Raw genomic sequence first — 14,633 nt, 5'->3', positions numbered from 1 at the left:
TAAGAGGGGAGTGGACATGTTCATGGAGGAGAGGACTATCCATGGCTACTAGTCAAAATGGATGCTAGTCATGATGCATACCTATTATCTCCAGGATCAGAGGAGCATGCCAAATATACTAGGTGCTGTGAAACACAGGCAGGATGGGGCTGCTGCAGACGTCTTCTTTGTGGGCTTCCTAGAAGCACCTGGTTGGCCACTGTGTGATCAGGCTGCTGGACTTGATGGACCTTGGTCTGATCCAGCAGGGCTTTTCTTATGGTCTTATGTTGACCTTCCAACACCCACAAGGTTTCTGTTCCACTATTCTAAAAGCCATGAAGCCTCACTGTTATATTTTCTGGCTGCTGTTTCTTTGTGCAGGTTGGCAAGCATCCTAATTTCCATTTAGAAAGTAAGGCACGGATCTGTTAACTTGAGACCGGAGCTGTGGAGGGCTCTACACAACCAACACCTACATCTCCAGTTGTCTGGGTTCCCTTAACCATGAAGCCTGTTCAGATTTCAGGATTTGACACACATTTTCTTCAGCCTTAAGCCTCAGACTTTTGGGGGGAATGAAATCTCAAAGCTGAATTGCCTGGATTCTCACTGAGGTTTCTTTCTTTAGCCAACATTAAGTTATCATCTAACTGCGGAGGGGAACATCTCGGTTACACGCCGATTCAAAACTGACACCAAGTTAGCAGAAGGCTTTGTTGCAGAGTGTTCTGAAAAGAAGGAACAGGATCCAGGCAGAAAGCCGATTTCAAATTGCTGGCTAGGTTAGGCAGCAGAAAGGAAGCGGGCTAGATACCCCTGGGCACAATACTAGTTTGCGCGCCAACTGGAACAGATGCCATGCAAGATGAATGGCTGGAGAATTGTGGCCCATGTTTCTTGGGAGGAAGGGATCCACGTTCCCTTCTCAGGCCCCAAAATCTCTTCGGGTGGCCCGTGTTCAAAAGCAGCTATCCAAAACAGCCACTTGGAGACGGTCTGGTGACTTATTCTGGGGGTTTACTCTGGCTTTTCGTGCACAAGACCAAACTTATTTTTGAGAGTTGTGCGCCGCTCGGTGGCCAAGTGTGATAGGGAGGAATGCATTTCCCACATCTCACTTTTTAATGTTTCAGAAGCGCTCTCCGCTCTGCATTCCACTGCCCCTTCATGGTGGAAAGTGTGTCCAAGTCGCAGCCGACCTACTCCGGTAACTCCGGAGGGTTTTCAAGGCAACTGTCAGAGGTCGCCTCGCTCTTCCCCCGGTATTTCCCCATGTTTTGCCCGCGTTTTCAAATCTGTGATAAAACAGGTCCCTGAAAATGTAGGCAAAACATGCGGAAACGCAGGGGGAGGGCGAGGCGACATCTGACTGTCAGGATTAGTCTTTCATATCACCTACTGCCAGGTCCTTTTTACTGGAGATGCCGGAGATTGAACCTGGGACCTTCTGCACGCCAAGCAGATGCTCTGCCACTGAGCCACGGCCCCTCTCCAACATATGAAGCTGCCATATACTGAATCAGAACCCCTCCTAAACGGCAGTCGAGCCCAAACTGACGCAGGGCTTGTACGCTATCTATTAAATGATTGTAACCCCCATGTAACTTGGTCAATAGCCAGATTTCTCATAATTTCATTAAGTAAAAAGTAAAGGTAAAGGTCCCCTGTGCAAGCACCGGGTCATTCCTGACCCATGGGGTGACATCACATCCCGACGTTTCCTAGGCAGACTTTATTCACGGGGTGGTTTGCCAGTGCCTTCCCCAGTCATCTCCCCTTTACCCCCAGCAAGCTGGGTCCTCATTTTACCAACCTCGGAAGGATGGGAGGTTGAGTCAACCTTGAGCCGGCTACCTGAAACCGACTTCCGTCGGGATCGAACTCAGGTCGTGAGCAGAGCTTTTGGCTGAAGTACTGCAGCTTAACACTCTGCACCACGGGGCTCCTAATTTCATTACGTATGCCGCACTAAACAGACTTTTGCATACAGTGTGCTTTCTCTGATGACGCGACAATTGTGTTGATATTTTAGGCTATGTTGCCTTCTGCCTGGCAAATTTTAAGTAGAATCGCTTTATTCATGCCAATAAAGGTATTGAATTTGAATCAGAGCATCGGTCCATCCAGGTCAGAACTGACTACTCTGACTGGCAGCAGCTCTCCAGGGTCTCAGGCAGAGGTCTTTCACATCACCTACTTGCCTGGTCCCTTTAACGGGAGATGCCGGGGATTGAACCTGGGACCTTCTGCATGCCAAGCAGATATTCTGCCACGGAGCCATGGCCCCTCCCCAATTAGATCAAAAGCTGATCCACATTACACTACATCGGATTAACACTAGATGGCACACTATACTAAGATAAAATAGAGCATTCTTGTACTCGTGTATTCTATACCTTAAATATATCTTCTATATCGCTAAAACTCTATAGAAGACACACCAAAATTCAGATTCCTAACCAATGTATAAAAGTCACACTCACTCAATAAGGGCTGCAAAATGGCATTTTGTAGAGTTGCCCATCTCTAGGTGGTTACTAAGGTAAGAAAATATACCTGTGCTGAGTCATGTAGAAACTGAGATAATTAGCAGCACGTAGGCTCGTTATCAAGAGAATGGATAGGACTAAGTGACTTAAGGCTGATGGTTATTTATTTATACAATGGCTGTCGTCAATAAATCAAAAATTGCAAAAATTGCCCTATACAGTGTCCAAATAAATATCAGAATCTATGTCAAACCAAAGAATCAATAAGATAGAAACACTTAAATGGCATGTTATGAATCACATACAGACATACAACAAGTTTGCAAAGTGTAGGAATGGGCACAAGCGTGGAAGAAGCTGTTAGCTTCAGTTAGCTTCACGATATTGAGATAAACAAACTTATTTACAACTAAACACAAAATCAAATAGAAACTGTTAGTTACACAGTGTTTGACCAGATGTTTAAAGTCCACTAAGTGCTTAAAGGTACAAAATATTTGCCATCAGGAATTCTCAAAGGGCTTATGTCTTAGCCTAGGTCCAAGTGTGCAACACGAGGACTGCACGGCGTGTGGTGTCAATGGATCGCAAGAACCCTGCAGAATCCATCGAATCCCACAGTCAAACACTGTGTAACTAACAGTTTCTATTTGATTTTGTGGTTTCCTCCACTTTGGGGTTTCCTCCACTACCCCCAGTTATCCTGTTGCGTACAGTTCCGAACGTGGAAACTGGCATCTCATTGTCAAATATCTGTCATATTCTATCCTGCCACTCCCTCTGTTTTAAAAAAAGCAGAAAGCAGTACAGAGTTAACACAGCTCAAGAGGAAACATTTTGGACGCCACTCCTTCAAGCAGTTATCCCGGCAGGCGCTCCTTGTAGCTTTCAACTCCATTCAGAAGCAGTTTCCTGCATGGGAAACCAAAGTTTCGATGGAAGGCAGAAACTGTAATCTCGTTGTTGAAAATATCCAGGCCTTTGGAAGCAGCAGTTCTTGAATAGTGACATTTGAAGTGCCCATGACAGGTACTAGGGTTGCCAGCTTCCAGGTGGTGGCTGGAGATCTCCCAGAATTACAGACTCACTACTTACAGAACTGATTACTCAGACCGGCAGTGGCTCTCCGGGGTCTCAGGCTGAGGTCTTTCACATCACCTACTTGCCTGGTCCCTTGAACTGGAGATGCCGGGGATTGAACCTGGGACCTTCTGCATGCCAAGCAAATGAACACATGACGCTGCCTTAAACTGAATCAGAACCCTGGTCCATCAAAGTCAGTATTGTCTACTCAGAGCGGCAGCGGCTCTCCAGGGTCTCAGGCTGAGGTCTTTCCCATCACCTATTGCCGAATTCTTTTAACTGGAGATGGCAGGGATTGAACCTGGGACCTTCTGCATGCCAAGCAGAGGCTCTACCACTGAGCCATGCCCCCTCCCATATAATACATGAACACATGAAGCTGCCTTATAGTGAATCAGACCCTTGGGTCCATCCAAGTCAGTATTGTCTACTCAGACTGGCAGCGGCTCTCCAGGGTCTCAGGCAGAGGTCTTTCCCATCACCTGCTTGCCTAGTCCCTTGAACTGGGGATGCCGGGGATTGAACCTGGGACCTTCTGCATGCTGAGTAGATGCTCTACAAATTGAGCCACAGCCCCTCCCGCAAATATGTTTCTTGAGCATCGGGTTTGTTTGCCGAGCAGGAGTTGCTTCAGGGTCCCTGAAGGTTGAAGGTCACTACCTCCGGCGTCCTCCCCTGCCGAAGCATGAGAGGTTTGGCTAATGGCATCAGAACGCAGAGGGAGAGGGAGAAACGCATTCCGTTCTTGACATAATTGTGGCCGGGGCCAACATTCAAAGGGAGAACAAAGAGAGGCCTGTCACGACGGAGCTGTGCCATTCGGCTGAAGCCTCTGAAAGGATTAAGGTGAGGAAAGGCAGAACAATGCAGGAGAACGTACCTGCTCCGAGATAGGATTATGCACCGGCCCCCGTGGTGAAAAGCAAAGGCATCAAATGGCTTGGGATGGGGAGGGGGGAAATAAAAAATAAGGACTGGCAGCTATAACTGATGCCCTCGTAAAGGCCTTGTAAATCAAACAGCCAAATCATGCAACGAGAATTTTCACATTTCCCCCTGGAATTGATGGAAGGAGGGGAGGGGGGAACCCCAGGGATTCCTGCAAGCGAGGGTAAACTTTTCTTTGCCATCCAGTTGCAGCTGACTCCATGGGGTTTTCAGGGCAAGACACGAACGGAGGTGGTTTGCCACTTCCTGCCTCTGGGACACAACCCTTTACTTCCTTGGTGGTCTCCCATCCAAGTACTAACCGGGCCGGCACTGCGATGATGTCACTTCCGGAGCATGCCAGATAGGGTTGCCACCTCCGGGCTGGGAAATGTCTGGAGATTTTGGGGGCGGAGACTAAGGAGGACGTGGTTTGGAGAGGGGAGGGGCTTCGATGCCATAGAGTCCAATTGCCAAAGCGGCCATTTTCTCCGGGTGAACTGTTCTCTATCAGCCGGAGATCAGTTGCAATAGCAAATCTCCAGCCACCACCTGGAGGTTGGCAAACCTAATGCCAGAACTGATGCCACCGGCAACGCAGGCCTCGGCCTGTCACACATGAAGAAATGAAGCTGCCTTACAATGAATCAGACCCCTGGTCCATCAAAGTCAGTATTGTCTACTCAGACCAGCAGCGGCTCTCCAGGGGCTCAGGCAGAGGTCTTTCACATCACCTACTTGCCTGGTCCCTTTAACTGGAGATGCCAAGGATTGAACCTGGGACCTTCTGCATGCCAAGCAGATGTTCCTGCTGCAGGCAGACATCTAATGACCACAGATCTATCCCCCTCCCCGGCCTTAATTTCCCCACCTTACTGAAGCCCCCTCCCCAGCAAACAATCCACAGAGCGCTTTGCACAGATTCCAGCCCCGCTCCTCCCACATTCTGGATCAAATCTGCAACCGTTTTCTGTCCTTGAACTTGAGATCAAGCATGCTCTTTCGTGAATAATCAGAACTCAACCACCGATCTGTCATCTACAAAGAAAACCCAGAGCTTCCAAGATGATTGGGTACAGCTAAAAATAAAGCAACGAGAACATGTGTGATATTGTCCAGATGTGAACCAGCCAGGCAGGGGAGGGGAAAGCAAGGCTTGGAGGGGTGGGGGGTGGGGATAAGTTGCATCTGTCCATGAGCAAAGTTCTTGAGCGATGCAATAGTTTAAAACACGCCGCGTGATCTTCTCAAATTGCATTTCAAGAGGAACTCTTGACCTGCTCTTAAAGATGAAGCTTCGGCTAAAAACAGCACTGGATGTTTTAGCTGGATGGAAGGCAACCTGGCAATAATTATGTTTCAGAAATTATAAAGGTGTCATTATAGGCATCCACATACAGTCATAAAACCACTCTGGAACAGTCATAAAACCGCTCTGGAACAGTCAATCGACAAACTTGTCTCCAAGACACAAACAAAACACCCAGCTTTCCCAAAAAGATCTTACTCTCCAGATACCTTTGGAAGGAAAACCGTTTCAGAACGTGCCTAAAGGCATAACATGAAGACACCCCTCCACACCCACTTGGCTAAACGTTTCCAAAGGGCCTGTCCTGACACAGAAAAAGCCTACGACCGACTGGATTGTTGCCAAATTGACAGTCCCGAAAGGAGGCAACACACAATCGGCGTTATGCAAGAGAATCAGCCTCTCGTAGCCAGCATACGGCCATTCTTTTAAACACAGGCTGCATTTGTAATGAAACCAGTGACTTAGAACAGATGCTCTAGGTTTAATTTTTTATTAATTGCCCCCCGATGCCCTGACCAGCTGCAGTATCTTCAGCGCTAAATTAAAGGCCTGTCCGTGAATTTGTCTGCAGTATCACTAGGGTTCCCAACTGCCCGATTGTGGAAGGCAACTGCCCGCCAATCAACCGGGCTGCCCGCTGACCAGCTGATGGTCAGCGGGCAGAAGCAGGAAGGGATTTCCCCCCACATGCGCGCAAGCTCCTGGCACAAGACTACCACTTCCGGGTTTACTCCGGATGTTCTAGCATCACGTGTAGGGTCGCCAGGTCCCCCTTCGCCACTGGCGGGAGGTTTTTGGGGACGGAGCCTGAGGAGGGTGGGGTTTGGGGAGGGGAGGGACTTCAATACCATAGTGTCCAATTGCCGAAGCGGCCATTTTCTCCAGGGGAAATGACCTCTATCGGCTGGAGATCAGTTGTCATAGCAGATCTCCAGCTATTACCTGGAGGTTGGCAACCCCAATCGTGCAGTCTGCTCTAGCCATAACCTTGAAAACTTACGTTCCAGCCCTACCGGGGGGAAACACCCGCCGATGGTAAGAGGGGACCTGGCAATCCTAAATACCACAAACTCGCAAATCGAAAAGAAACAAAATAATCCAGAAGATCATTTTTCGGTCTTTTTGTTTTGTTTTGACAAATCGATTACCAGAAGTCACACTTAAAACAATGAATATATATAAAGGACAGTGCTTACTTTTAAAAATAAAAAACATTGCTCCTACCTTACACTGACCGGCCACGCAGATGGAGGTTCCGTTTTGGTCGCACGGCGTCCCGTCGATGACCTTCTCGGCTTGCCTGACGTAAAAGCGGTAGCCCACAGCTCGGCAATTGAGCTCACACTTCTGACTGCCTTTCACTGGAGGGAAGAAAATGGAAGTGTGAACTGGGAGAGAACGGCCTACCGCTACCAATACTCCGAGCTGGCGTGGAAGCAGGCTGGTAGGGAGAAGTGAAGCTGTCAATTCCACCTCGCGCATGATTTCCAAAGCAGCCGGGGTTTGAATAAAATGTGTTGAGAAAGGAAGGGGGGAGTAGAAGAGATGGGGCAGGAAGCACTTATTGGGCTCTCCTAGAGCTGCCAACCTCCAGGTGGGACCTGAGGAACTTCTGGAATTACTAGGGTTGCCAACCTCCAGGTACTTTGGCAAACAAAAAACAGCAACGATATGCGAAAGATACAAGTGGTATTAAGTTATCATATCCACTGTTGCATAAGAAAATAGTTAATTCTGTAGAAAGGCAAACTTGCCCATTACAAAAATAAAGTCAGCACGCTAACTTTAGTTTGCAAAACCTCCAGGTACTGGCAGCACGGAGGCTCACAAATAATAAGGCAAAACTTGCAAGCTGGATTTGTTAGACATTCATTTCATGCTAACACACCCAAAAAAACAGTGCATATATACAACAAACAACAATGTGCAATGCAATACACAGTGAAGCACAACAACATCTATGAGCAACACAACAGAGGCGAGAAGCCTCCAAATACAGAAATATCACCCCACAATGGTGCCAATGGCAAAAATGCTAAATTTGAAGAACCTCAATGAGGAGTGGGGGATAAGGTCCAAGCGCGCTCAGGTCATGAGCAAAACAAATTCAAGTCGTTCCATAATACATAAATACCCATTCAAAAATATAATGCCTAAACAGTACAGTTAAAAAGAGGTATCATTAAAAACCATAGATAAATTTTTTTGCCACGGCAAAGGTTACGTTTGGATCAGTTTCAGCCAATAACTTGGCAACTATATCTTGCTTAGATCATATAATTCCAAATGCCTCCCCCACACCTGCCCAAGAGAACCATTTTGACGGCGCTTCTGCGGGAGACTGATCAAATTATCGGCAACACGGTGAGTTAACAAACAGCACATTCAATCTCTCTCGGGAGGGAAAACAAATCTCTCTCCTAGATTTCCTGTCGCCGCAGCCGTCAAACCCGGCAAAAGAAAAGTTATTGGATTCCAAGTTATTGGATTCCTTGCATCAACGGAGTTCGGCGGCCGCCAGGAAAGGGACAATCGGTCCATGGAAGAGGGGCCCTGATATGCCGAAATCGAGCTTTTCTTGGCCCGAAGCTAATCGCCATCGCCTGCTAATTGCTCCAGATCCAGAGGTTGTTAAAGGGATGGCAGGGGGTTCTCGTGTTTGGCAACCCTGCAGGGCGGAGAGCTTACACCCTCCAACATTATGCATGAGTTCTAAATGGGGAAACTGTGAGCTGAGTTCTTCCTTAAAGCAAATAAAGGTGCCAGCAGTAACATTCCCATGCTTGTAAAAACACCGGCCATACAGTTGCCACACCGGGAGATCCCTCACTATTGCAATCGATCTCCAGACTACAAAGGTCAGTTCCCCAGGAGAAAATGGTGGCTAAGTAGGGTTGCCAGCCTCCAGGCACTAGCTGGAGATCTCCTGCTATTACAACTGATCTCCAGCCGACAGAGATCAGGACGCATGGAGAAAATGGCCGCTTTGGCAATTGGACTCTATGGCATTGAAGTCCCTCCCCAAACTCCGTCCTCCTCAGGATCCACCCCAAAAACCGCCCACCGGTGGCAAAGAGGGAGCTGGCAACCCTAACTCTATGGCTTGGTACCCTGCTGAGGTCCCCCCCTCCCCAACCCTGCGCTCCCCAGGCTCCACCCCCCAAAATCTCCAGGTATTTTCCAACCTTGAGCTGGCAACCCTCAATGCCCCTCCATCTTCCATCACACACCCCAAACAAGAGAGTCTTCTAGCGTATATGAATCAAAGCGTTGCCAGTTCTGGGCAATTCAGTCTTCTTTTCCTCAAGCGAAACTCACACATTCCTTCAACCTTTCTTTAGAGAACTTGTTTTCCGGGCCCCCGGCTCCCCGATATAATTCTCCTCTTGCTCTTTGCACTAGAGTAAGCCTCTACAGCTTTAAACAAAATAATAATCTAGGCTTCCATTTCATTTCCCTGGCAGCTGAATCCTCCTTGAGAAGGCAGGTTTAAAGTCCGCAGCATTGAGGGATCAGTTCCCTTTAAAGGATTACTGTATTTCGTGAATCTCCTGGAGAGGTGATACCATAGATTTGCCGGAATTAGTTGAAGCATCAAGAAAGTTGCAGTAAGGCTATAGGTATGTTCTTCCATGAAAAAGCATTCAGGCCTAAATCTCCATGGGCTTACATTTGTAAGGCTATGTTTAAAGGTTTTTTCTTTTAGGGTTACAATAATAGCCTGCCAAAGCCATGCGACAAGTGATGGCCAAGTGGTTAACAACACTTCAACAGCCACTTCACTTCAACAGGCAGAGGCAGCACATTTCCTGTAATAACGTGGCAAGGAAAAGGGCTAGAGGCTTACTTTTAAAGGAAAGCTGAGCCTTCAGAGATCATGGCATTAGATCATTTGAATATAAGTTTACATTAGCACAATAGCAACTACCACTCTTTTTTTTAAAGCTCAAAAAGCCTTTAAGGTATATAACATTAGTAAAAATAATAAAAAGGGGGAAATAAAAATACAGTCAAAAACAAAAAATAAACTGATTAAATACATTATCAACATAATAGAGTACCAGATAAACATTGTACATTATATATTGTGCATTATTTCACCCTTCACTCGTCATCTGATATGTCACTACTAATACAACCCTTTTTGTTTTTATCATTCCTTTTAATAATGGCCTTCCAGCAAAATTTAGCTACATCATAAGAAATAGCAGGGTTTTTTTTTTAATCTCCGAGCAGAAATTGGACAATTAATCTTTCTTCCATTATAGGTTGATGAAAATAACCGTATAGTTGTAACCAGGGATCAATTATAGATCTTCTAAATTCCTCACAGAGTTCACAATATAATAAAATATGTGACAAGGACTCCTCTGCTCTTGCTGTACACACACATTTTCTCATCTCTCTGGGTTGATTTAGAAATCGACCCTGAAGAACAGCCGAAGGGAGGGTGTCAAAACGCGCTCTTGGCCCTTGCAAAGGGGAGGTCAGTGAGCAAAGCCGCTGCCCCTGAACATCTGCAGCGGCGCAGCTCTAAACACGGCCCCAAATGCTGGCCAGTAAGAGGTTGGACGCCCTGACCTGGATAACCCAGGATAGCCTGCTCTCGTCAGATCTCAGAAGCTAAGCAGGGACAGCCCTGGTTAGGATATGGACAGGAGACCACCAAGGAAGTCCAGAGTTGCTATGCAGAGGCAAGCAATGGCCAACCACTTCTGAACATCTCTTGCATTGAAAGCCCTGAAGGGGTGTCATAGCACAGTTAATAGCCAATGCTGGGTCGCTCCTCCTTAGGTAAACTAGCAGCCGCCCTGACCTGGATGGCCCAGGCTGGCCCAATCTCATCAGATCTCTAAGCAGGGTCAGCCTCGGTTAGGACGTGGATGGGAGACCACCAAGGAAGTCCAGGTATGCTAAACAGAGGTGTGTGTTACGTGCCGTTAAGTTGCTTCCGAGTCCTGGCGACCCTATGAATCAAAGTCCTCCAAAATGTCCTATCTTTGTCAGTCTTGCTCAGATTTTGCAAACTGAGGGCCCTGGTTTCCTTTATTGAGTCCATCCCTCTCTTGTTGGGTCTTCCTCTATTCTTTCTGCCCTCGACATTTCCCTAGCATGATTGTCTTCTCCAGTGACTCTGGTCTTCTCATAATGTGACCAAAATACGACAGCCTCAGTTTAGTCATTTTAGCTTCGAGGGTCAGTTCAGGCTTCATTTGATCTATAACCCACTGGTTTGTTTTTTTGGCTGTCCACGGTATCCGTAAAGCTCTCCTCTGACACCACATTTCAAAGGGATCTACTTTCTTCCTATCAGCTTTCACACCCATACATAGAAATAGGGAATACGATGTCATGAATTAACTTAACCCTAACTTAATCTTGTTGGCCAAAAACAGAGGTAGGCAATGGCAAACCACCTCTGTCCGTCTCTTGCCTTGAAAACCCTACAGGGTCACCTTAGGTCAGCCCTTCCCACCACCACCAAGAGGCTACATGTCCATGCTTTCAAGCTGGCCTTACGCCCTGATCCGAACGCCGTCGTCAAAAACAACTTATTTTGTTTGGATTCCAAGTGTTGTTCTGCCTTCCTTTGCCAAGCAGCTTGTCGCATAGTAGCTATTGTGGATAATTAGAAACTTCCTTCTCCTTTGGCACTGGGCTTTATTCGTTTCCTGCCGAGCTCGAGATGAAAGCTTGACGGCTTCCGCTGCGGGAGTGGAACTTTGGGCCAAAGACGGGTGGGGTCTGAGAAGGACGCTGGCTCTGTTCTCCTGATTCGGGGAAACCCTTTGTCCCGAACCGAGAGAACACGCACCCGCTCCGTGCAAAACCTCCCCACTGGCTTCGCCCAGAGAGGACATCCAAAGCAAATGAACTCGGCTGAAGCAAACAAGGTAATGAACAATAAAGCCAAGATGTTTCATTCTAAAGAATAATGGTACAATGTCTCTGCGGCACATCATGAACAGGGAGGAATAGGAATAGGAATAGGAATAGGAGGAGAAGGAGAAGGAGAAGGAGAAGGAGAAGGAGGAGGAGGAGGAGGAGGAGGAATAGGAATAGGAGGAGGAGGAGGAGGAGGAGGAGGAGGAGGAGAAGGAGGAGGAGAAGGAGGAGAAGGAGCAGGAGAAGGAGGAGAAGGAGCAGGAGGAGAAGGAGCAGGAGGAGGAGGAGAAGGAGAAGGAGAAGGAGAAGAAGGAGAAGGAGGAGGAGGAGGAGAAGAAGAAGAAGAAGAGTTGGTTTTTATATGCCAACTTTCTCTACCACTTAAGGAAGAATCAATCACCTTCCCTTCCCCTCCCCACAACAGACACCCTGTGAGGTAGGTGGGGCTGAAACAGTGTGACTAGCCCAAGGTCACCCAGCTGGCTTCACGTGGAGGAGTGGGGAATCAAACCCGGTCCTCCAGATCAGAGTCCTCCGCTCCAAACCACCTCTCTTAACCACTACACCATGCTGGCTCTCCTGATCTCCAGCCGATAGCGATCAGTTCCCCTGGAGAAAATGGCCACTTTCGCAATTGGACTCCATGGCACTAAATTCCCTCCCCTCCCCAAACCCAGCCCTCCTCAGTCTCCACCCCAAAAACCTCCTGCTAATGGCGAAGAGGGACCTGGAAACCCTATGGGGCGGCCTGCCTCCAGGAGAGGTGGCATGCACATTTGCTAAACAAACCTAATCGGACAGTTCTCAAACACGGCCCACATTTCCATCTCAGAAGGCTTGTTTCACCGCACAGATCCACCACGACTATAAGGCCGCTCCCAGGCCCTCTGCCTTGACCCGAGAGCCGGCTCGGCCATTTTCCGCAGCAAAGGCAAGGCAGAGGAATCCAAACAAAATACATTCCAGCATTCCTGCTATCCTTTCCAGCGACCAGCCTTCAAAAGTCCATTTGCCTGTGGTCTTTTTTTAAAATAAATGATAACAAAGAACCATCAGCTGCCTGCAGAGATACTAGGGGGGCGTTTTCACAGGCAAATAAGAACCTGGTCGCTGCAGAAGAGAAAAAGTGAGCTGGAAAGTTGACTGCTGTAACTTGGTCAGAGCCAGGAGCAAATGTATATGTGGATGCCAAAAATTACAGTGGAGCTATGAGGGGGGAGGCTGAGCCAGAAAGATTATTGTGTGACAAAGGGAGTACCAGGGTTGGGGCTGTGGCCCCATGGCAGAACACCTGCTTGGCACACAGAAGGTCACTGGTTCAATCCCCGGCATCTCCAGTCAAAGGTTATCAGTAGGACTGCCAACCTCCAGGTGGTACCTGGAGATCTCCAAGAATCACAACTGATCTCCAGATGCCAGAGAGTAGTTCCCCTCCAGAAAACGGCTGCTTTGGACTCCGTAGCATTATACCCTGCTGGGGTCCCTCCCCTCCCCAAACCCCTCTCACCAGGCTCCACACCCCCCCCCAAATATCCAGGAATTTCTCAACCTGGAGCTGGCAACCCTACAAAGGGACTGTACCACGTCACTCCTCTAGTAATGGCTCTCATGTTCGAAGGGAGCACCTTGAATGGAGACCCAGCGTGTTGGGGAGAAAGTCTAGCTGAAACCTTCTTCTTCAATTTAGTTATCTATGTCCAGGGAGGTGGTCGAAGTTTTGCTGTTGTTGTTTTGCATGTACTTGTAAAAAACATTGCAAATTGGCAGCATGGTGTAGTGGTTAAGAGCAGTGGTTTGGAGCAGTGGAGTCTGATCTGGAGAACCGGCTTTGATTCCCCTCTCCTCCACGTGAGTGGCGGAGGCTAATCTGGTGAACTGGATTTGTTTCCCCGCTCCTACACACGAAGCCAGCTGGGTGACCTTGGGCTAGTCACAGTTCTCTTAGAGCTCTCTCAGCCTCACCTACCTCACAGGGTGCCTGTTATGGGGAAGGGAAGGGGATTGTAAGCTGGCTCGATCCTTCCTTAATTGGTAGAGAAAGTCGGCATATAAAAACCAACTCTCCTTCTTCTTCATCCATGTCGCTGTTCTCTTTGGGCACCGTTCTTGCAAAGAGCAGCATCAGTAGTAGTCTCACACTCACAAGGTTTTGTGGCTTCAGTGGTGAGATCCTGGGCCAATTCCTCCCCAACCCCGGAGACTCCACTCTTGCGTCTTTTTTTTTATGCCTTCCCAGCGGAGTTGAAAGCGGCGCCTCCGAGTAAGGAAAGGCTCCCTGCTGCCCGGTTCATTTTGCCCCGTCCAGCCGGGGACTAGGGTTCACATTAGCGTTCCCTTTCACTCTCTTGCGCATTCTGAGCACACGTCTGAAGAAAAATGTGCGCGCCAGAGAGAGAGAAGAAAAGCGGTCTCGAAAAGAAAAGTCACTCGAAGGCCGTCATTTATCAGATTGGCCCCGTTTCGCTTTTAAATGCAGTGGATGTCGTGGGGATACCCATGAGCTGATCCTTCAGGTGGGGGGGGGGGCTGCAACCAAATCCATCACTGCCCGGAGTCACAATGGATACACTCTGCTTTCCAAAGGAAGCCATTCCTATACAGAAGCTTGCAAAATGAAAAGCCACTGCGTGACTCCAATGGACTTCTTTAGAGATGAAAAGAAGGGGATTTTAAGGGGAGCCAGTGTGGTGTGGTGTAGTGGTTAAGAGCGGTGGTTTGGAGCGGTGGAGTCTGATCTGGAGAACTGGGTTTGATTCCCCCACTCCTCCACATGAGCGGCGGAGGCTAATCTGGAGGACCGGGTTGGTTTCCCCACTCCTACGCACAAAGCCAGCTGGGTGACCTTGGGCAAGTCACATTCTCTCAGCCCCACCCACATCACAAGGTGTCTGTTGTGTTTCACAATACTAAGTTTCACAACCACCATTAAAAAACACACACACATAAGAACATCA

At 48.1% G+C, this 14,633-nt stretch overlaps 1 protein-coding gene across 1 annotated transcript in view; it reads right to left on the bottom strand.

Moving 5' to 3' along the window:
* The window catches only part of THSD4 (thrombospondin type 1 domain containing 4), a 235,768-nt gene that overhangs the window by 113,694 nt on the left and 107,441 nt on the right, over positions 1–14,633 (bottom strand). Inside the window, exon 11 of the mRNA XM_056866032.1 lies at positions 7,018–7,154. Within this exon, the coding sequence (XP_056722010.1) occupies positions 7,018–7,154 (137 nt within the window). The remainder of the gene's footprint in view (positions 1–7,017; positions 7,155–14,633) is intronic.

The sequence above is a fragment of the Euleptes europaea genome, chromosome 20 (assembly GCF_029931775.1).
Source record: "Euleptes europaea isolate rEulEur1 chromosome 20, rEulEur1.hap1, whole genome shotgun sequence".
NCBI lineage: Eukaryota > Metazoa > Chordata > Lepidosauria > Squamata > Sphaerodactylidae > Euleptes > Euleptes europaea.
The sequence above is the reverse complement of the archived record's forward strand: the minus strand, read 5'-3'. Positions and strand labels throughout refer to the sequence as shown.